Source organism: Orcinus orca, chromosome 1, assembly GCF_937001465.1.
Source record: "Orcinus orca chromosome 1, mOrcOrc1.1, whole genome shotgun sequence".
In the NCBI taxonomy this organism is placed as follows: domain Eukaryota; kingdom Metazoa; phylum Chordata; class Mammalia; order Artiodactyla; family Delphinidae; genus Orcinus; species Orcinus orca.
The window spans coordinates 195,767,739-195,791,658 of record NC_064559.1 but is presented as its reverse complement, the minus strand read 5'-3'; the positions used below and the strand labels follow the sequence as shown (position 1 = coordinate 195,791,658).

The following is a 23,920-nucleotide window of genomic DNA, read 5'->3' as shown; positions in this document are numbered from 1 at the left end:
CCCCCTCTAGATTTAATAACCATTGACAATTCTTGCCTGAATCAATTTTTCCTACAGTTGTTGCAAAATGGGAATCTAGGTGCTAGATATGCTCATTGCTACAGAGGTCTGGACAGAGATAAGACAGCAAACAGCTGTAACATGCTAGCGACTTGTTCTGCACCACAGTGACTTGTCCTGAATATCATTCATTCAACTAGGGAAGAAAATATTAACACGTTTATTCTGGATAATGAGTTTTTGTTGATACCTCCAATTTAGTCCAACTCAGGCAGTCTTCTTTACCTTCATCAATTCCATATTTTCATCTCCATTTCTTCTATAGTTAGAAGCTAGGTTCCCCAAAAGATGTACCTGTTTTCAGTCCTGCAATACACACAAAATAGTTTCAGAATTGCTATACCATATACCACTGTGAAAAACAAATATGTAAGAAGAGTTCAAGATTTGTTTGCAGTAATTTTTTTCTTTGGTCTAATAGCATACACAGTTCCTTGTTCAAAAATTACTTGGATTTGTTATCCCCACCCCCCCCAAAGTGTGGCTATATTATTTGTAATACAGTTGGGTTCATTTATGTTTACATTAAATTTGTTTTTCCCCATTCTCATTTATTTATATATAGTCTTAATTGTTTTCTTAGGTTCAATTTTCAAAAGCTAGCTTCATTTTTAAATTTTAATCATTGTAATCACAGTCAATCATTCCGGGCTTACCATGGTAATAAACAAGAGAAAGGTTGGACTTTGATGCTAGATAGAGCAGTTAGCTAGATAGTTGACAAGTTGCTTAACTGTGTGGGGCTTAATTACCTTGATATGTAAAATGTTTAAAATATTTTCCTTTTAGAGGTGTTGTGAAGATTCAGTGATAGTTTAATAAAGTGTATACATATGTAAAAACTCAGGAGCTGTGTATTTATGATTCACACACTTTACTGTTAAAAAAACCCAGCACAGGGACTGGAATGTGTTTGGTGTACAGCTAATATTATTCTCTTGCTTAGCAGAAGAATATTCAGAACAAGTCATAGTGGTGCACTTTGACCTGGTTTAGCTGATTCTGTTTTTTGTTTGTTGTGTTTTTTAAAAATAAACTCCTTTCATTGAGGTGTTTTCTAGTATCTGGCAACCTTCTGCAGTTACTGATCAATTACATTATCAGGAATGACAACGCTCTCCATAGAGATATTTATAGCTGCTTTGGTCTCTAGTTTAGTGCTACTGTAGAACCTTCCAAAGGCGTTACGACTAAGATTTGAATCTTCAGTAAATTCTGCATTAACATGCAATAGTATAGATTTTTACAGATGTTATACATAACATGGTAGGAGTCTCAGGTTCCAGAGTGTCCTCATTTATTTTTGGATTTTTTTTCTTTTTCTTTTATGATATAAAAGGTACGGAATTATTTAGGAGTAAGCTCCATAGCACAGAGGAAGCAGGGATCACTAAGGGCCATTAAATTTTGAGTACTTGGTTGTAGAAAAAATGTTTAGGTTTTAATTTGTAGCGGTAAATTTTGTGAAATCTTTAATTTGTCTTCTTGGGTTTACAATGTCCTACTGGAATTCTCTGAAAGTGTTGTTTTTTAGCAGTATTCTTATTTTTCATACCATGAGATCACTTCAGATTTTTCATATGGACCAGAGCCCTCAGTTCAAACTGACTTAGTTCCTCTTGAATTCAAATTCTGAATATGGAGGAAGGAAAAAAACCAGCAACTCATGAGATGTATCCTTGCTTTTTGTCAAGTATTAGAAGTTAAGTGATGAGCTGGTGTACTGTTAGAGTAGATATAATTTAAGACTTGTAGTCAAAACCTGTCTTACGCAGTAGAGTGAAAATTTCTTGATCATGTTGTGTACCTTAAAGTATGTTAAATGATAGTGCTGCCTCATACTTAGAGGATAGATTTTAGCTGGATAAATTATGCTTGGATATTGAAGAATCTTGCTCATCTAAGGGATCGTACTCATTCTGTTTCCTTAAATGTAGCAATTGTAGCAAATGTAGATGTAAGGTAGCCTACTTTTTGTTTATCGAACAATTTTAATTTTTTTCTCCTTGGGAAAGGAAAAGATTTATAGCTTTGAGGGCTTGTTCATTGCAAGTAAATGGACAGACCAGTACAGCTTTGGATCTAGTGTTAAGAAAGAATGGCTGGGGCTTCCCTGGTGGCGCAGTGGTTGAGAGTCCGCCTGCCGATGCAGGGGACCACGGGTTCGTGCCCCGGTCCGGGAAGATCCAACATGCCGCGGAGCGGCTGGGCCCTTGAGCCATGGCCGCTGAGCCTGCGCGTCCGGAGCCTGTGCTCTGAAATGGGAGAGGCCACAGCAGTGAAAGGCCCGCGTACTGCAAAAAAAAAAAAAAAAAAAAAGAATGACTGTATTTGTTTTCTGTCACCAGTCCATCTGAATAGAAGGTTGGTTGCATGTAAAACATTGGGCATTTATTTAGATGCCCCTAGTGGTGCTCAGGAATACAGACTTGGATCTGTTTTTGTTGCAGGGGCTGAATGACTAAAAATGAAGCCTTTTCTAGTATGCCAGACTTAATTTTTGTGAAATATATTCCATTTGAATAGGGTCTAGGGCTAAGAAAAGGTATGTGAATGTCTGTACTTTTTACACAGCTTGGTTAACTGTTTTGTTGTCTTATTTTCTACATTTACTTTTTGTTTTGTTGTTTTATTGGAGCTTTGGTTGTGATGCCTCAAAGCTCCAGCTAGCGTTAGAGCTCAGGCAGTTTGAGACAATTGTTAGAGTTTGGCTGATTTTGTTTTCCCCATTCTTTCTTTTCCAAATCCCTTCTATGACTACAGTTGTACATTATATTAATAATTTAAGAAGTGAGAATTACACATCTTAGTGCATACCTTTGAATTCCTTTGATTCTAACCCTAGCATATTGCTATAGTAAGTATTCAGTAAATGCTAGAGGTACTGATGGTGGTTTTATTGTTTTGTAATATCTGCTGTTTGGACTTCTCCTTCAACCTTTATTCACTTTCCATAGAGTATTATCCTGACAGTACCTTTATTGTCTACTTATGTTGTATTATTTAAGTGGCAATAAGAATGACATCGTTAATTATCATGTTTTGATAGCTACCCTAAATTCTTGTATTCTCTCTCAATGCTGGCAAAAACAAAACAAAACAAAAAAAATCACTGGCATACAAAATATTTAACTTTCCTTTTTTCCCCTTAAAGTTTTTTTTTTATTGTGGTAAAATAATATAACATAAAATTTACCATTTTAACCATTTTTAGCATACGGTTCAGTGTCATTAATTACTTACCTATTCTTTTATTTGTTTGTTTTTTGGTTTTTTTTTGTTTTTGGGCTGTGTGACATGTGGGATCCTAGTTCCCTTACCAGGGATTGAACCTGTGCCCTCTGCAGTGAAAGTGCAGAGTCCCAACCACTGGACCACCAGGGAATTCCCTTTTTGTTTTTTTTCTGTTTGTTTGTTTGTTTGTTTTTTAGGGCTATTCTTTTAATACATAGGATTGTTGTAGCTCACTTTTGAAATTGGACTGTTAAATCCTTCCTCTGTGACTCTTCCCTTCCCTTCACAGTTCTGGAAATGTGTATGGATATTTTAAAACACTTTTTATCTGGCAATAATTTCAAACCTACAGAACGGTTGCAAAAATAGTATCAGGAGCCCACATACATCCTTTAACCAAATTTACCAGTTGTTAATGTTTTACCCTATTTGCTGTATTTTTCTCTTTCAACATATTTATACATAATTTTTTCCCCCTGAACTATTTGAGAGTAAGTTGCCATTTAGCCTTGAATAAGTATGTATTTCCTAAGAGCAGAGACATTTTTGTATAATGGTAATCAACTTAAGGTAATTTAGCATTGATACCATACTCTAATCTAACATCTATATTCCAGTTTTATCAGTTGATCCACGTCCAGTTTTTTCTGCTTTTAGCATAGGACCATGTATTGTATTTAATTGTCATGTCTCTTTAGTTTCTTATAATTTGGATCAGTTCTTCAGCTCTCCTGCCCCCCCCCCCTTTTTTTTTTGGTCTTTCATGATGTTTTTATTGAATACAGGCCCAGGAATCCTCTCTCCCTCTTCCCCTTACAAAAATATTCTTCATTTTGGGTTTGGTCTGTTTCCTCATGATTAGATACAAGTTATGCTATTTTGGTTGGAATACTACCTTAGTGATGTCTTTCTCAGGATATAAATGTAGAGGCATATGATACTCATCTGCCACTCATTGGTGATGGCAATCTAGATCACTCAGTCAAGGTGATGTTGTTTCTTCACAATGTAGTTATGTTCTTCCCCTTGTGGTTTATTAATAATCTTTAAGACCATACAAATATTCTCCTTTTCACCAGAGTTTCCTCCATATTGATTTAGCATCCATTGATTCTTGTTGAATTTTTTTCTGTGTGTTTTCAGTTTCAGGTAGTGGTCTTACATGTACACATTAACTAAACATGTGAATCTGCTTTGGTAGTCATGGGCAGTGGATTTTGTCAGCTGGGTTTCATTGAGATTTTTCTTCCCTTAGATAGTTTCACTGTGATTGTTTCTTAATCAGATCGGAGTAGATTTGATTTTTAACTATTTCTGTAGCAACAGTTTATTTTTGTTACATTATTGTTTCGTTGCTAGTAGACACAAAGATTGAAAACTACAAATCAGTAACAAAGCAAATAATTAATACATAACAAATTCATTGCTGTTCTAAGGACCTGAAATTTTTTTTTGGTTTTTGGTTTTGCTTTTCTTTACTGATGTGTAGTTGACTTACAATATTATATTAGTTTCAGCTGTATAACAGTTATTTGATATTTTTATATATTACACATCATACAGAGTTATTATAATATTATTGACTGTATTCCCTGTGCTGTACATTACATCCCTGTGACTTATTTATTTTATAACTGATAGTTTGTACCTTTTAACTAGAATTAGGTGAGTGAGAATATTGCTCAAATATTCTATTACAAAGCCATATATTTTGTTAAATAAGTTGGCTTCTTATTAATGATAAGTGTGCTGTTAGCTGCATGCATAGTCTGTTGACTGATTTGTGATTTTAATGCTATGAGGGCACCAAGATTCAGTTGCTGATTTCTCCAGTTTTTTTTCCCCTTAGGGCAAGAGGATTATGACAGATTACGACCGCTGAGTTATCCACAAACAGATGTATTTCTAGTCTGTTTTTCAGTGGTCTCTCCATCCTCATTCGAAAATGTGAAAGAAAAGGTGAGTTAGTCAGATATTCTTGTCCTGAAAAAAAGGTTGTCATAGAACTTCTGTTGATTGTAAATAGCTTTGGAGGCTTGTGGATTAATGCAGGTGTATTTTTTAAAATATCTTTTCTCTAGTGGGTGCCTGAGATAACTCACCACTGTCCAAAGACTCCTTTCTTGCTTGTTGGGACCCAGATTGATCTCAGAGATGACCCCTCTACTATTGAGAAACTTGCCAAGAATAAACAGAAGCCTATCACCCCAGAGACTGCTGAAAAACTGGCCCGTGACCTGAAGGCTGTCAAGTATGTGGAGTGTTCTGCACTTACACAGGTGAGGACTGTGGAACCCCACGTTTATTTACAGTGGAGTGGTTTCGAGCAGCAGTAGGATTCAGGGCTTATTTCTGACAGCGGTCTGCAGTGCTCAAGAAAGCTGCCCAGGAAGACTGTGACCAGCTTCACAGTATATATTCTTTTGTTAGAGGTCTCTGTTTTTATGGAGAAAATTATTAGTTTCTAAATAAAGCTCTTGTGATGGTGAGTTCCCACGTTTTACTGAATCATTTGTAGTGGTCAGGGATTGTGTTAAAAACAAAAATTAACGGAAAGGTCCAGATTAGCACACACTTACAAGAGTCTGTGAATGATTCCCCTCCCTCCCCCCCCAACTTAAAATCTCATCTAAATAAATCTGATTTTTTATCAGTACTGACAATTGATGGTATACTGTTTCTGGGGTAATTCAACTGGGATAGGGAATTGGTTGTAATCATTGAGACTTTCATGTCAGAGAAAGCTACCTAGGCCATTTCTCAAGCATGCCTTTATATAGTGTCACTATTCTTATGTTTTTGGAGGCATTCCTTCTTTATGCAGTCCTCTTTTCTTTCTGAACGATTTAATTGGAACTCTTCTCATAGTTTGATGGGAAACTTCAGATTCTGAGGACAGGGAGCAGTGTTAGGGTATTTAGAGTGAGAGTTATAAGTGACCTGTGTGATTTCATTTTCTCTACCTTCATGGTATCACCAACCAGTTCTCCCCTCTGAGTACTGTTCTGGGGACCAAAGGAAAATATTATGTAAATAATTAGCACAGAACTCTTTTATTCTACTTTGACATTTGAACAATGAGCAAACACGCCTAAATAAAATAAGGCAAGACTGAAGGGTGGAGATTTCTTATAATTACATGAAATTCACATATTTCTCATGCTACTTTTTCAGGTAATTTTTCTTTTTTATGAAGTTTGAAAAAAAACATGTACTAAGTATATAGTATGTAGCATGTAGACGTAATTTAATAATCTCCAGTTTAGCCCTGGGTTGGATGTGCAAAGATAAAATTTTTTTTCTTAGCTGGATATTTCACAGGATGACTTCAAGGGCTAATTTCTTCTCCCAAACCCAGTTTTCCTTGGCAGTTTAGTCCTGTTGTATTGCTATTGCAGATATGTAAAAGTTGAGAAGATTTTACATCTTCTCACATGTAGCACTAACTGAGATTTTTTTAAATGCCTGATGCTTTTGTGTTTTGATACCATCCCCAGAAAAGTGTGTGTGTGTGTGTGTGTGTGTATTGAAGAAGGATGTGTGTGGAACATTTGAGTCAGATAACTGTTACATATCCCCATTCTCTAAATACAGGTTGCTTTGGGGGGAAATGGAGGCAAGTAGGCCATGTGGATCCAATTTTAGGTCACTAGTGAAGCTTATTTTAGAGAATTGGATGCTTCCATGTAAAGTTTTTTACAGTATTGAACAGGTTTATATAGTAAGTCACTTTCCAGAGAACAGAAATTTGAAAAGGTCTTAGCAACTACATTTTTCTTACCAGATTTTGAAGTTTGGAGAAATCAAAAGAGAAGATAGAAAATGGGGTCCCTGGGTACTGTTTGGGAGCTATAATTTTTTAGGATTACAGATTCTGTTTGTTGGTTCCTTTAAAACTGAGCTTTTAATATAATCAGATAGTGTGATTAAAGCAGGGGTTAGTTTTGTCTTGTAGGGGATTAATTGATCTTTGTCAATAAGCAAGAAAGTATTTGCTTCTTATTAAGGGATGCCCTGGTTTCTGATTGTCGTCCTCCTCTTTTTTCCCTTATAAAATTTATTTTTCTTTCTATCTTCCCTCCTTCCTTTTATGTTTGACAACCAGAGTTTGCTCCTAGATGTGTAGAAAGAATTTCAGAGGAACTTTAACTTTCATCATTTCTACTTTGTAAAAGACACAGAAGGAAGGAAACTTTTTAACCTCTTTGCCTCTTTCCAAGTGCTTACTGTTATTTCTCATTTATTTTGTCCCTAGTGGAATGTGTGAGTGCCAGTTCTCAAGGCTTCTGTGGTGGGGGAGGGCAAGGTGGGGGCGGCTGGGGTAATCTGGGCCTGGCGCTCCTTTTCGGAGCCGTGCTCTGGGGCTTTGGGGAATGGTTTTACTTGGGATCCAACTGACCTAAAGAACATGTGGAACTTCTTTGGGAGGTATACCTGTGGCTTCAGATTTAGGTGAGTTTAGGTGAGTCTGTAGACCTGGTACCAGTACTACTGAGTCGCACTGTCACGCTGGAGTTCTGGCTGAGGTGTAAGTGTATTTCTGCATCTTAATCCCTGTAGATCTGAGAATATTCTTTGTTTTTCACTCCATGCTTTATGCTCTGATAACCATGCGGACATCTAAAAGCATTGGACTGCTTGCTAAAATTCATTCTAGGACCCTGTTCTTTGTTTTCCTATTGGGTGGTGGTTACTTGCTCTAATAACATTACTGAATAACTGAGGTGTATGCTGTTTCTAGAGTCTGTTGTTTAAACTTCTCCCAGTTGGTACTGCTGAACAATTAACACTTTTTCTAAGTGTCTGAACCTTTTGTTCTGGGAAACTGGTTTACTCTGAAATCCTGATTAATCCCATCCAGATATGTCATTGGATCTAGAAACATGTAGCATGCCTGTTAGCCTGCTATTTGTGTCCTTCAGTTATTCAGGGGATGAATTCACAGAAGCCTGAAGTTGTAGTAGGTGTAGTTCCAAAATGTGTGTGCCATTCTTGTCATTAGAAGTACTAGGGAATTCTGCAAGGCCTGATTATTCACTGCATGTATCTTGTGCTTACATATCCATTCCTCTCCTCTGGCATTATTTTCATTAAAATGTTGTAATTTAGATTTCAAAGTGTGATTGTTATAGAAGTCAACATATGGCATTTTCACAAAAATTGCTTTCTTGCTCAGTTAACCTTTTTTGAGGTAAGAAATTTGTTCTGTTATTTACTGTCTTGCTAATGGGCTTAAGATCTAGCTTTCTGGCAGTTATTTTTCTTAAGGCACATTGCTTCTGTGAATTCAGCCCAGTTAATCCAGACTGCTGTTGTATCTGCTGGTCTTTCTAATCCTCTAACCTGGCTGCTATTCTCTCTCCTCCCCTCTGTCTTGTAGAGAGGTCTGAAGAATGTGTTTGATGAGGCTATCCTAGCTGCCCTCGAGCCTCCGGAAACTCAACCCAAAAGGAAGTGCTGTATATTCTAAACTGTTTTCTCCTTCCCCTCTTTGCTGCTGCTTCCTGTCCCACTACTGTAGAAAGATCGTTTAAAAACAAAGGAATAAAACCATCCTGTTTGAAAGCCTCTGCGTCTTTTTACTCACCACCTTAGAGCAACCTCTGTATTAGTTTTTGATCAAGAATGCAATATCTTATAGAATATTTTTTGTGATCAGTAGTCAAGTTGGACTTGTTTAACTTTCTGCTGCTTGAGTTGCCTGATGCTCAGAGCTGTTTGGTTTGGATTACTATTGCAAAAGGGAACTTGATCTGGCATTAAGAATGTCCTCTTGGAGAAAATAAGAAGAGTTTAACACTTCTAGATCTTAGTTCTAGATGGAGAAAATAACACAAACATCATTTTACTCTTACGATCAATTGTTAATTGTAATTGCATGACAAAATTTATGGAAAAAGGGTGACCTGCTAGTACAGTGTAATGGGGAAGGGAGGATTCTTTTCTGGTTTTCCTTTGTGTAGTGAAACTTTGTGTTGCTATTGCTTTGGCTGTCTGTGCTGTAGTGGAGTATTTGTCAGTCTGGGTGGGAAAGATAATTGATGTACCTGCTACTGCTTTATGAGATCATTTGTTACATTATCTTTTAAGAGTAGCATCCATTTTAACAGTTGACTTAAGGTTTGTTAATGTTGAGATGTAAAGCTGCCATCTTTATATTTTCCTGCTTCTGATTTTATTGTTGTGAGGGAAACATACAATTATGGTTACCTTCAAATTTTGAAATTAAAAATATACAATTGTTTGTATAAATGCCTGATGAAACTTTATTCCTGTTGCACTGACTGGCTTTAGTTTTACATATGTATCAGGTACCCACATTTTTGCTTCCTTGAATCCCCTTGGCTCTAATTGGTGGGATAAAGGGAGTTTAGAGTGACTATTTTTGATGCAGCTACTGTAATCGCTCTCTCCATCTTTGCCTGCGCCTTCCATATGATAAGGATGCCACTGCCCGGTGCCCAGCCTCTCAGTCCTGTTCCATATCCAGCTGTTTCATTCGAATGCAGAGCTGCTTACTTGTTTTTATGTAAAATGTTCCAGCAGCATACTACAAAACTCATATTGAATGAGCAAATGACATGTGCTTGTTTGCTTCTTGTGACATACATTGGTCTGCAGAAAGCTTTCTCAAAGGCCACTGTCTCACTCATGAATATCTGCTCCTCTCCTCCTGAATTGCTGGATCCTTCCAGTGCCCTGCCTGGACAAAACTTGGTGAAGTGAGATGATTGTGTTGAGATTCAGGGTTGTTTTTAATGTTTCGTTATTTGCCAACTCCTGGGGGTTTGAATGTTTTAAATTTGATCCTCAACTGTATTATACTGAATATCAGACTGCCCATTTTTTTTCTTTCTACCCCTTTTCAGAAAGGCCTAAAGAATGTATTTGATGAAGCAATATTGGCTGCCCTGGAGCCTCCAGAACCGAAGAAGAGCCGCAGGTGTGTGCTGCTATGAACGTCTCTCCAGAGCCCTTTCTGCACAGCTGGTGTCGGCATCATACTAAAAGCAATGTTTAAATCAAACTAAAGATTAAAAATTAAAATTCGTTTTTGCAATAATGACAAATGCCCTGCACCTACCCACATGCACTCGTGTGAGACAAGGCCCATAGGTATGGCCCCCTTCCCCCTCTCAGTACTAGTTAATTTTGAGTAATTGTGTATTGTCAGAAAAGTGATCAGTACTAGTTTTTGTTCTGTTGTTTCAAAAAAATTATTATTATTTTTTTTTTGTTTAAAAGCAAGGCATGCTTGTGATGACTCTGTAACAGACTAATTTGGTTGTTGAAGCTGTTTCCGGGTTCCACTCTGGCGAGTAATCTGGGATATCTAGTTTTCTTTTTTCTTTTCTTTTTTTTGGGGGGCGGGGGAGTGTGTGTGGGATTTGTTTTTATTTAGTCATGTTTTTTAAATTCATTAACCATTGGACAGCCCTTAAGGGGAGGAGGGTGGATTGATTCCACATTCCACTTCCTAGATCTAGTTTAGAAAACGTGTTCCCCACCTGGTGCTCTTAGGAAGGAGTATAGTAAACGCCTCATTTAATAATATACTCCTTTTTGAAAGTTGCCTTTTCTCTCCACCCTTGAGTAGGTCCAGTATTTGATGAAACTCATGAGAGTGGGTGGAACCTGTCCTGCCCCTCCGCTTTTCTAGGACGCACTATATATGTGACCGGCTCTCAAGGAAATTTGTTTGCCATTTGCCGATTTGTTTTGAAGTTAATTTCTAACTTCTTTCACTGATACATGAAGAAAAGTATCGCACCTTTTGAAATACACCAAATGGATTGAGTACGTAATTAAAAAACATTTTTTTTCCCTGTCAGTCATTGTCTTAATATGCTTAGCATAGATGTGCAGCTTAATAGTGTATGATACAGCGTTCCTAGAACACAGCTGAAGACCTGGTATATAGAGGAAATCCGAGGGGTGGTGCTAGAAGACATGTCTATGGGATGATTCACATCCTCTTTCAAGTTATGAGGATGGAGACCTGCTTCATTAAGAAGCTGGGGGTGGGGTGGGGTAGGGTGGGGGTGGGGAGAACATTTAACAACATGGGGACCAGTCAGGGAAATCCCCTTATTTCTGTTTTGCATATGAGGAACGCTAGAGCAGCCAGGTGAGGCTCTCTAGTTTAATAAAAATCCTGGGGAGAGTCTTATGAAGACTCTTCATAAGTGTTAATAGGGATTTTATCAGCTTATTTTGGTTGCAGTTTCCAAGTCTTAAAAATGTTAGGTAATCTTCCCCACCTTCCCCAAATCCTACTTCTTGTAGATTTCATTAGTGTTGAACCAATGCTTTCTCATGTCTGAATTCTTTGTATATGCATTCTTTTCAGATGTATTAAACAAACAAACAAAAAAACCCATTACAAGTCAGCCTGGGGGTTGTTATTTTCCCTCCGCCTCTTAATTTTTAGATATTTAGGAATGGGAACTTGACTCTTATTGATATCAATTTCTAACAGATTTCAAGATAAAGATTTAGAGCACAAAGGTTTAATGTACTTTGTTTTGTGGAATTCAGTTTGAGATTTTTTTTCCCCTCACATTCAGGTTTGTGCCTTCTCCCCTAAGTTTGGCAGGTAGCCTACAGACTCCTCTTTAATACCAAGTGGGTTCATAACAGTTCTTAGTGAAGAAATGTTCTGGAAGCTCACTGCTCATGTTTTTGGAAGGAAATGGCAGCATACTTCCAAATCCATCCATCAGTTGGAAAGCAGCCATTTTTCTCCAAGTTTTCTGTATCAGTGGTTTTCAAACTTTGCTGCTTTAGTAGAGTGGAGCTTGAGCACTGGGTTATTTAAAAGCTTTCCAGGTATTTACATTATGCAGCCAAGTTTGAGAACTACTGCTCCTAGGTTGTTAACCTCAAACTGCTTCTAAAAGATTCCAGATTCTGTGCTTTGAATCTGAATATGGGACACATTTTCTGTAGGTGACAAGAATGATTCATTTCCCTTAAGGGCATTATACTGATCTGTATGAGAGTCTTAGAAACTAAGGACTGTTAATCCAGTTAATAAGGTTGATACAATGTATAGCCTCATTTTGATAGTTTTCTATATGGAGTCATGTTTGACTTGATTTCCATACTGTGCTAGAACTAAGCTGGGCTGATCGGGAATGGGTTAGGAAGAGGCAAATCTAAGCTTTGCTGTTTTAACGAATGTATCTTATTCCTTGTTGACCATACCAGGGAGAGACACCTGGATCATGTTATGAGACTGAGGGGAGCAGAAACTGTGTATGTGTATCCCTAGTTCTTAGTACAGTGGCATATAGGTCCATCCTGATTATTGCTGTAGCCCTGGCCTAGAGCAGTGTTTGACACATAAGAAATGGCTCTAAAAATAGTCATTGGATGGGTACATGTTTTCAAGAATGAATAAATGAAATAAAGCAGGTTACATGGTTGTGTTGATGAATTATCCACACGTCAGAAGAGCAGTGGTGACAAGAGGATTGATTGAAGCTAACATTGTTTTCTAATTAAATATTTTCAATTTGATTTACACATATCAGATGAACATGGGTGGCAAATGGATGAAGCTAACATTGTTTTCTGTTTAAATATTGTTTTCTATTTGACTTAACAGACTTGTCTGTTATCTTTGGCTTAGTGAGTGATACTGCCCAGGGAGTGTGATCTAGGGATTGGAAAAGCGCTATTTTGAAACAGGCCTTAGCAGATTTAGCTTATAGCAAAATTTACAGTATCTAGGCTAATACAACGCCAGAACATCACTGTTTTTCTAAAATACCCATGTTTTACTGAAGGTCTTAGAAATAGGCATCCTTTGAGTGGATTTTTTTTTTTTTTTCTTTCTTTTTGGCTGTGCCATGTGGATTGTGGGATCTTAGTTCCCCGACCAGAGATCAAACCCAGGCCCCCAACAGTGAAAGAGCCGGGTTCTAACCACTGGACTGCCAGGGAATTCCCTTTCAGTTGGATTTTATGCCAGTAGAGGGAATATATTCTAAGGGGAAGAAAGGATTGATTGTGGAATCTAAGAAATGATTGCAATATTTCCTTTATTCTGAGGTGTATTTTTCCTTTCTTGGGGGGCTCATTTTCATAGTATGATCAGAATACCTCTTAAAATTTGTGTATACATTTAATGTAGTGGTGCTTTTTTTTTTTGGTTCCAAAAAACTGTTGTTAAATCATTGGTGTCTTATTGGTATCTTCATAATACCTTCATAGAATGGATAAAATAATACTTTTTCTTCATTATTAGGTTTGGACTATTTTCTTTTTTTCCTTCTCCCATTTTGATGTTGTTAGTGGTTATTGGGGTGCTGAGTGCTAAGAAACTGGTATACGAGGACCCTGCTTCTTGAGGTTTGGAACTTAGCCTCCGCTGGGTACAGCTAACATACACTACACATTTGGTATATAACAGTCTGGGGAAGGGACGGTATTTCACCAAGAAGTAGCAACTCCATTATCTTTCAGAAAGGGCTGAGCTCTTCATGGTTAGTGTATCTGAATAATATGTGAGGGGAGTATCTTTAAATCACATTCCTAATTTAGCTCTCATTGTTTTCTGTAAGACTTACCCAGGTTCCCCGAACTCCAGAGCATGGTGATTTAACTACATAGCTCAACAGAAGACCTCATCTTAATATTTTCTTTCCAGGGCTGTTACAATACTTTATGTATTACTTTGAGTTTTTTCTGAAGAGCCCCTCCTCTTTTTAAAAAACATTTTATTAGCTATTGCTACAGTAATGTTGCATTACAAACCACCCTAACACTCAAGCGGCTTACTCCAACAAGCATTTATTTTTCTTGCTGAGGGGTCAGTTGGGCTTTGCCTCCAGGCTTCAGATTAGGCTCAGGTTGGCTTCATGTTTCTCATTCTGGAGCCTGGCTCCAGAGAGCAGTGCCTTCCTGAGAGGACTTCATGTGGTGAGCCAAAGGGGGTACAAGGTCAAGCACATTTGAAATTTCTCATGTTCCATTGCCCAGAGGATTCCACATAGCCAAGCCCAAAGTCTGCCACTCATATATTCATTCCCTCATATTTAGTAAATTCAAAAATAGGTTTGAGCTCATTTTAAAAAAGGAAAATAGGGCTTCCCTGGTGGCGCAGTGGTTGAGAGTCCGCCTGCCGATGCAGGGGACGCGGGTTCGTGCCCCGGTCCGGGAAGATCCCACATGCCGTGGAGCGGCTGGGCCCGTGAGCCGTGGCCGCTGAGCCTGCGAGTCCGGAGCCTGTGCTCCGCAACGGGAGAGGCCACAACAGTGAGAGGCCAGCGTACCGCCAAAAAAAAAAAAAAAGGAAAATAATGGAGATAGGGTCTGGGCATCACAATTTTTTTCAAATTATTTTTTGTAGGAGCATCACTTCTTTCTTTTTGTGTGTGTGTGTGTGTGTGTATGTGTTACCCGGGCCTCTCACTGTTGTGGCCTCTCCCATTGCGGAGCACAGGCTCCAGACGCACAGGCTCAGCGGCCATGGCCTACGGGCCCAGCCGCTCCGCGGCATGTGGGATCTTCCCAGACCGGGTCACGAACCCACGTCCCCTGCATCGGCAGGCGGACTCCCAACCACTGCACCACCAGGGAAGCCCAGAGCATCACTTCTTTAAAGCTCATCAGATATTTTAATATACCCCCAGGTTTGAAAACTGTGGCACTACATGATCTCTTAAGGTTTCATTTATGTCTGACATGAATTTTAGAGTGATTTTGGGCTACAAGTCTTTACAGCATTTTTCCTTTGAGGAGGAGGTTTTCCAAACCAGCATTCAGTTCTTACCCTTAATTAGAAAGAGGGTTTACAAAATTCATAGTCATATGGTTTTATTGGACTGGCACTGAGATAGTTTGGGCAGTCACCTAAGTAATTAAATTACTTAGGCAGCAATGTGAGAAGGGAGCAGGTATTTGAGTTGTAGAGTTCAGCTAAGGTTTTCTAAGTCAAAGCTAGAATGTAGAGGAAGGCTGTATTTCCCTGATAACTTCAAGACAAGTGTACTATACAGATTTCACTGGAGATGGATATCCTCTTCACTCGTCCCAGGAATATTCTAATTCATCTGCAGAGAGTACACAGGTCCAAATTCCAAAGTGTAAGTTAGTGCTAGAAATGAGTATGAAATTGAAGTTATTCCAACAGACTAAATTGGACTTCTAGGAGATGAAATCTCTTGCTAAGTTAAAAACAAGGTCACTTTGTTTCTCTGCTGCAGATCCCCAACGCCACACACACCCTGGTTATTTTTCAGACCTTTAGGCAGGGTGTGAGCCAGTGTCACGTGGCTTTATTTCCTCCTCTTTCTCGTCAGTGAGTATAGTTCCAGGTGGATTGATTTTTTTTTTTTTTTGAAGTCTGACTAAACAGAGAGTTGCTTCGTTGTATTAGCCTCATACTGATGCATTAATATTTGATTGGATAGGGTCTTAGTTTCTGTGTCTTGGTTTGTGGTTTAGCTGTAGTTGATGCAGTCATGTGACCAGTCTTCTCAGAGGCAGGAACTGGAGCAGAGGACCTGTGTGGTTTTGCAAATGTTCAGTGCTTTTGAGCCATAAGCTCTGAACTGGAAATTCTTAACTCCCTGATAATGGGCTGTTGGGTATTGGGGCATACCCTCACAAAAGTGGGGAAACTTGTGCCTGTATTGAGCTATCTCTTTCTTATTTTAAAGTTTATTGAGCTACTTTTTAAAAAAAAAAATTTCTATATTTTATAATTTATTTTTGGCTGCGTTGGGTCTTCGTTGATGTGCACGGGCTTTCTCAAGTTGTGGCGAGCAGGGGCTACTCTTCGTTGCTGTGCACGGGCTTCTCATTGCAGTGGCTTCTCTTGTTGCAGAGCACGGGTTCAGTAGTTGTGGCATGCGGGCTCAGTAGTGGTGGTCGCGGGCTCTAGAGCGCAGTATTGAGCTAGTTTGAAATCCGGCCCCACTGTTCTCTCTTTCCCAGTGAGCTAGCCCATGAACTTCTTGGACTGTTGAGATTACCTCCACCTAGTGGTGAGTCTAAGTTAGAACTGCCAGTTGACTCCGGGGTGCTCTTTATCTAATATCTGAACACCACTCTTTATGTAGGTGTTTTGTTTGTATGTTTTTGTTTTATTTATTTATTTGTTGTGGTTTTTTTTTTTTTGGCCGCACTGTGCGGCATGGGGGATCTTAGTTTCCTGACCGGGGATCAAACCCGTGCCCCCTGCAGTGGAAGCGTGGAGCCCTAACCACTGGACTGCCAGGGGATTCCCTATGTGGGGTCTTGATGGCAGAGGGTAGGGAGAAGGTGGTGAGGCAGAAAGGAATATTGGCTGAGTGAATTCACTTGTGGACTAGGGGGATTTCTGAATTATCTAGGAGAGGTTAAGAGTCAGTCAGAGAATTTGGAGTCAGTCAAAATATAAAAATCCAATGTGCTGTAGGGAAATAATTGCCCCAAGTTATAACTCTGGCCTTATTAGCTGTGTGATCTTGGATAAGTCAGTGAATGTCCCTAAGCTACACTTGCTTCGTCTGTAAATAGGAATAATGCTAATTTCTACGTCTTGGGGGTGAGTGTGAGGATTAAATGATATCATATATGTGAACATGTTTTGTAAACAAAGAAGTGCAATGCAGATATTAACAGCTACCAGATTTGCTTTGCAATGGGAAGAACTTAGGTTTGTGTGAGGAAGTACTTACTAATATCATTGTGACATGCTACTGGGTGTATTTGGAGATTTTGTGTTTTAGTAATTATAGGAGTACAGATTCACTATTTATAGAGCTAGGATGGTAGAGCTCAAGGTAATTCAGAGCTTTCTTTAAGAAGAACCCAAGACCCAGAGATGGGGTTTCTCCCAAGCTTTTTAATTGCAAAAAAGTACTTCATGTGCATAGTACGTTGTATCCAAAGAGCTTTAGATGCTTCATCTCTGAAATTGCTTTCTTTCTAGAACCCCTGGGAGGCAGGGAAACAAAAAAACCCTCTGACGATCAGGTCAGCTGTGCAGTTTCCCCTGTATCCCAGAATTACCAGGACTGTTGTCTCAGGTTGGCCAAACCCCTGAAGCTAGCATGAGGATCTTGCTGGTCCGAGCCAGTTTGTGAACATCAAGGGATAAGAACTGTTCAGAAAACATTATTATGTTAAGAACCACAAATCTCTCCACTACTTTTGTTTTGTGCAATGTCAATTTTACATGTTTATTTTGTACTAAGAGGTCCTCTGTTAGATAGCAAGGTGGATGAGAATGGTTCTAGTAAGAATGAAAGTAAGGGAGGGTAACAGAACAGACGAGGAAGAAAAGTCACATTTAGCTGTGTGTGTATGTTGTTGGTGAGAGGAAGGGAGGGTGGTGAAAGTAAATCAGGAAAGGCTTCTTGGAAAAGGTGAAAGGTGGGTCTGATTTAGACGTGCGGAGATATATAGGGGTGGAGGTGGGGTCAGGTGGATGAGTATGGATTTCTGGGTGGCTGGAAAGTGAACAAAGATGAGAGATACCTGGTGTGTTCGGGGAGTAGTCAGGAGCCCTGCTGAGGGATAGGTGTAGTATGAAAAAAGATAGCTCTTAGGGACCCCCATAAACAAATGAGTGAGTTAAAGAGGGAACGTTAACCACACTCAGGGAGGGCTCAGCTCTAATTATTGAGGTTCATGGAAGAAAGGAGCATATTCTTTGGTAAAAGAATGGCTATGTTTATTGAGTACTTTCTGTGTGCTTTGCACTGTGTTGAACCCACAGTATTATCACATTTAGTACTCAAAACAGCCCTGTGGGATTTATGCTACAAGTAACTTTGTTTATAGATAAGGACTCTGAGACTTCATGATTGCTTAATATCTCCAACCAGAATTGGAACTCAGGTCTGATTCTGGAACCTGTGTGCTTATCCATATGTATCTTGTTGTGAAAATAAAATGTATGTGACGAATTACAAAGCTGAAAAGTATAGTTTAAGCATGGTATAATGCTGAGGGCAAGCATAGCTGTATAAAAGCCTTCCTCTACACTGGCAGCTTAATTGGGTAGGACCTTTTTGGGGAAGGTGACCTTAGGAACAGTTGTAGCGTGAGAGAATGATACCCTTTTCCTTTGCGTAGATTTAGAGGATCTTGAGGTGCCTTTGAATCTGGATAGTCTGCCTGTAGTCTCTGCTCAACTGTAGAGATTCTTTTTTTCATCATAGCATCCCTGTGGGTTGGCACAGCAGGGTTTGTTGATGAGAAAGCTGGACCTTAGTGAGTATCCAAGGCCAGTGGGGGGATGATGGGAGTGCCAATTCTGAAACCTGGTACCCTTCCTCTTTTCTCTTGACCAACTCACAGAAGGGCCTTTAGAATAGCACCATTGAAAGCCAGGGGGATAATCAGTGAGGTGGGGCTGTCATGTAGGAATTCTCAGAGGGTAGAGTGTTTGAGCCAAGGCTTACAGGAGAGGGTGTTCCTGATGTCTTGTACAGTGTACATGGCTTATGGAATGATATCCTCAAGTGATATACATGCTACTTCCATAACAGTAGTGGGAGCTAATTCAGAACCATCTGACAGAAAATTTAGGCTCAGAGTAGCTAAGTAAGTTGCCCAAGATGAAGCTTCAAAATAGTGAAACCATGATTCAGCTTCAGAGCTATCTGATCCGAAGCCAGTGTGTTTCCTACAAAACATGCTTGCCTCCTCCAAGTGTGAATGAACATCCTCAGAAAGGTTGAGCTCAAAATGGAGCCACACCTTTGGAGGACCTCTGTAAAAAGAGAAAGGATCAGAGCTTGAGGTGGGCCGCATCTGCCCTGTTTTTCTTTCCTAGAGTCAGTGAGTGTGTAGATGTCTATGGTTTGGGTTCCTTAAGGTAGGAAGAGAAGGCATCCACCTTTTGGAGGCAGAGGCTGCTCAGGGCTTGGGAGGAGGGCATGAAGCAAAGCTATTGTGGTGGCCTTTGATGGGACTGGTGGTAATACTAGGTTGCATCTGTTCAGGCCAAGTAATCAGGGCTGGACTGACAGTAATAGATGATTCTGTCCCCTAAATGACAACTGGAAAGGCCTTTAGAGGTTATTTAGACCAGCCCTCTTACTCTGGGGAGGTGGTGGTGGTGCAACAATTGAGATATAATTCACATACTATACAATTTACTTATTTAAGGGGTACAGTTCAGTGTTTTTTTCCCTCTTCCAGTTTTGAGATATAATTGACATGCAGCACTGTATAAATTTAAGGTGTACAGTGTAATGATTTGACTTACATGCAACATGAAATGATTATCACAATAAGTTTAGTGAACATCATCTCATGTAGATATAAAATTAAATAGAAAAAAATTTCTCCCTTGTGATGTACTCTCAGCAACTTTCATATATACCATACAGCAGTGTTAATTATATTTATCATGTTGTACATTACATCCCTAGTACTTATTTATCTTATAACTGGAAGTTTCAGTGGTTTTTATATATTCACTCAGTTGTGCAACTATGACCATGATACATTTTAGAACATTTTCTTTCTTTTTTTTTTTTTCTGGCTGTGCTGCATGGCATGTGGGATCTTAGTTCCCTGACCAGGGATCGAATCCACGCAGCCTGCAGTGGAAGTATGGAGTTTTAACCACTGGACTGCTGGGGAAGTCCCTAAAACATTTTCTTTACCTCAGAAAGAAACCCCGTACCCCTTAGCTATCACCTCCTAAACCCTCCTCCCCCCACCCCCAGTTCCTCCATCCCTAAGCAACCACTGATACTACTTTCTGTTCCTATAGATTTGCCTATTCTGGGCATTTCATATAAATGGAATCATACGATGTTGTGGTCTTTTATGATTAGTTTCTTTCACGTAACATAATGTTTTCAAGGTTCATCCATATTTTAGCATGTATCAGAAATTCATTCCCTTTTGTGGCTAATATTCCATTGTATGGATAACATTTTGTCTCATTAATTCATCCATCACTTGATGGACTCCTGAGTTGTTTCTGCCTTTTGGCTATTATGTGTCACGATCCTGTGAGCATTTGTGTAGCTGTTTTTGTGTGGCCTCTCAGCTTGCAGACAGAGAGATTAAGTGGGGTGATTTGCTCAATTCCCAGTGCTGTGCCCCGTGTATCCTGGGGCTGGAGGAGGCTGTGGTACCATCTACTTGACCAGGATGGTAACTAACTCTGAGGAACTTGGAGCATGTAGGGACTTATGGAAGAACTGAGATTATTTTTAGTTCTGGGGCCTTCTGTTCCTCCAGGTGGGTTGGAGGCATGAGGACGGCCATCATATTTTCCAGTGACTCTCAGTGTAACCCTGGACAAGTGACTTGACTTCGGTAAGCCTGGGTTTTCCTGTTTGAAAAGTGGAATCAATACCCACCTTGCAGTGTTATGAAGACCAGGAGTAATGTAGATACAGCATCAGCATGATGCCTGGCTGTCTAAGTGGTACCATTATTTAGGAAGATATTGGAGGGGCTGAGGGAAATGGCCACAAGGTGGACCTGTAGTGCTCCAGAGGAGCCACTAGATGGCAGAGAAACAGCAAGAAGAGTCTGGCTGGTTGTGCACCTGAGACTTAGCAAGGTTTCTTGAGTTTCTGCCTTGCTCATTGCCCCTGGGAAGAGAGTACAAATTCTCAAACTGCTGGGAAAAGAGCCCACTGCCCGCAGTGTCTTGTCATCCATACCTGCAGCCTGTACTTCAATTCTGAGACCCATTACTACCCTCCAGAGCCAATGATCTTGCTTCTCATTTCTCAAATAACTGAATATCCTTCAGTTAACCTTCAGCCAAGCATCAGTCTTCATTCTCCCTAAGTTTTTTTCTTTAAATTGGATCATGAACCAAGCCTTTGTGCAGGCTGTCTTTGGGGACCTTGCAGACATGTATAGACAGACATGTTCTGTATAGACAGATATGTTCTGTCCCTACAAGCAGCAGCATCGAATTTGGGCTGCCAGAGAAGAGTGAAACATCTGTGTGTGGCATGGGAGTTGGAGGGAATTGGTTTATTTCAGGGCTGTTGGGCTTGGTTGGAATGTGTGTAAGCAGAGAACTCCTGAAGGGTGTACACTGGGACCATCAGATGAGATGACCTCCACGTTATCTTAAGAGTTCTGAGCCTAGATGGCCAAAATGGGTGGGTAAGGGGGATTTTCAGCTTTTCCCTGGGGGCATTCTGAAAGATTTCCTACTGCTTGGTTTTGCCTAGTGCCCTTTTGCTCCCAAGGAGGGAAGTTTATATCTAATAGAGTTGAGGCTCTTTAATTTGGTAAGGCCCACGAGTAGAGGATGGAAAAATCAAGGACTTAGTGGCAGATTGGTGGGACCCAGGGGCTGGAAGTATCCTTGAAAGATCATGTCTGTATCCTTGCCTATGGGCAGATGAATGTCTGAATTAGGGGAAAGCTAAACTTTTAGTCCTAGGGCCCCACAGCCAGGCTGAGAGGACGTTGGGCAGGCCTGAGGCTTAAGAAGACCCTGGCCATTCCTCAGCGGGCCTGGCTCTTCAGTTTGTTGGGAGCCAGTTGGCTGTGGTCTCACACTGTCTGATCTTATGTCTCTGTCATCTTTTCTTACCCTGTGTGTGAGCCTCTCCTTGTATCCTTGTATCCAGCATGGTGTTAAGCACATAGTGAGTTCAGATGTTTGATTGGAAGAAAGGCAGCAAGAAGAGTGGGGAGCCAGGAATGCAAAAGAAACCAACAGGGGAAGAAACCACGCATGGGTCATAATACCATCTATTTGTAAAGCTGTTGATAAAATGCTTTTGTGTTCATCTTCAGAAAAGCCTGTGAGGCAAGTAGAACAGGTGTTTATTTTACAAATGGGAAAACTGGCTTAGAGTTGAGCGTCTGTAAGATTCACAGATCGAATCAGAGTCTTTTGGTTCTGCGTCCAGTGCTCCCTCTCCGTGAGCCGACCCTTCTGTGTGGATGATGCCCCCTTTCCACTCAGTGGGTCCTGTGGTCAGGAAAGCTAGGACTGGCGTTCCACTGATTCACAAAATGGCTGGGGCTCATCCTCGGCACCTCTTCACGTCTGTTTTCCCTGGTGAAGCCACCCTCCCTTGGGATAGGAGGTGGCTGTCACTTGGTCAGATTGAGGTAGAAATGACTCGGGGAAGCCAGGCCGGCAACTGCTGTTTTGGCTTCTAGATTCGGAGTCTGGGTTTTGCTTCCTTCATGAATTTTTCCCTTCAGATGTTAAAGGGTAAACCTTCTTGCTTTGGAATTGAGCAATTGGACATTAGGGAAGAAGGAGCATTAAAAAGAAGTCTGGGGTTGTGGAGGGGTTTTAGAGTTAACACGGAGGTTGCAGGCTTTGGAATAAAACAGATCTAGGTTTGAAACCATCTGCTTTTGAATACCTGTGACTTTGGACAAGTGCATTAACCCCTCTCAGCTTCAGTTTCTTCATCCCTAAAATTGAAGAGTTCCTCTGTTGTAGGGCTGGTGAATATTGAGATGTATGCACAGAGAATGGCCTATTCCCCAAATGAGTGCTGTACGTTCCACTTAGTTGTGTGCTGCCACGGGATGGACCCTGGATTGTCTTCTGCTCTGGTGAGCTGAGAGCAGGAATCCCAGGCCTGGTTCTTGGGAAGCTCACCCCAGGGGCTATAGAATCTGATGCATTTGTACTTTCCCAGGAGAAGGGGGTGGATGTCTTTAAACTTCTTGCTGGCTGCTGGGCCCTGGGACAAAGGGGAGACAAGCCCCAGGGCTGAGACAATCATGTCTTTATTATCTCAGATGTCTCAGGCCTGTCCCCCGCCTGGAGATATATGGTCGGGAAGGCTAGCTCCATGGCCTCGGCGCGATTCCAGGTCCTAGGAATGTCTGGCTGTTTTATAGCAAACAGGATCACGCACAACAGCCCAGCATCCAGGCATCTCCGCCCCAGCAAGTTCTTTCTCTCTGCCAGCTTGTAAAACAGTGGGACCTACAGCAGTGTGACACAGACCCTATGCCTCTTGGGGTCCCAGCAGCCTGGCACAGGGCAGCAGTCCTGGGCAGTGGTGAACCCATCCAAGGATCTGGGCACAAGGCCACCAGCGCAGGCCTGGCCATACCAAGGGGCCTTCTTTCAGACCAGGCCCCGCCTGGTTCAGTTCTCACTTGTAAGCCTTGGGCCGCCCTGATTCTAGCCTGCTTCTCTCCCTTTTGACTCCTGGGGAGCAGCTGCAGGGAGCCACTGAGAAGGCTTGTTTACAGATGTGTTTGGCTCGAGATGGGGAGACCAGCAGCGATGAGTCCTTGAGTTCCAACTTCCAGCTGCTCCCAGGTGCTGGGGAGCCTTCCACTCTGGGCCCTGAAGAAAAGAGTCCTCACTGTTGTCTTTGGCTGAGGCTTCAGGAACTTGGAGATGGGGAGACCAGCAGACAGTGGGTCAGATGGCTGTCAGGGCATCATTTATAACAAAGCCATGTGAGCTGGCTCTCCGGGGGGCCTTGCGCAGGGACCAGGGCTTGTGGGCTCAGGCCGGGCTTTTCTCCGGGGCCTTGAAAGGGCCGTGGGGTCCTGTAATCCAGGGGTAGTAGTGGATGGAGATAGTTTACTCTCCTGACTCCGTTGTTCTAGAGAAGGAATCTAGAGTAGCAGCCATACAGCTGTAGTGTTTTAGAGCTTTCAAGGATTCGAGCCCACTCCTCTGCTGCCCTTTATCGGTCCAATAGCTCAC

General features: G+C 40.8%; 1 protein-coding gene across 3 annotated transcripts in view; it reads left to right on the top strand.

The window, feature by feature from the left end:
• Positions 1–11,674, top strand: part of CDC42 (cell division cycle 42) — a 41,481-nt gene extending 29,807 nt beyond the window's left edge. For 2 of the 3 annotated variants that reach the window (XM_004272509.3, XM_033433217.2), the window contains exons 4-6: positions 5,144–5,253; positions 5,376–5,573; positions 10,164–11,674. In XM_004272509.3, the coding sequence (XP_004272557.1) occupies positions 5,144–5,253; positions 5,376–5,573; positions 10,164–10,253 (398 nt within the window). In that variant the 3' untranslated portion in view covers positions 10,254–11,674. Of the gene's footprint in view, positions 1–5,143; positions 5,254–5,375; positions 5,574–8,674; positions 8,860–10,163 lie in introns of those variants that run through there. The other variant, XM_004272510.3, reaches the window with a different exon arrangement.
• Positions 11,675–23,920: the final 12,246 nt, after the last annotated feature.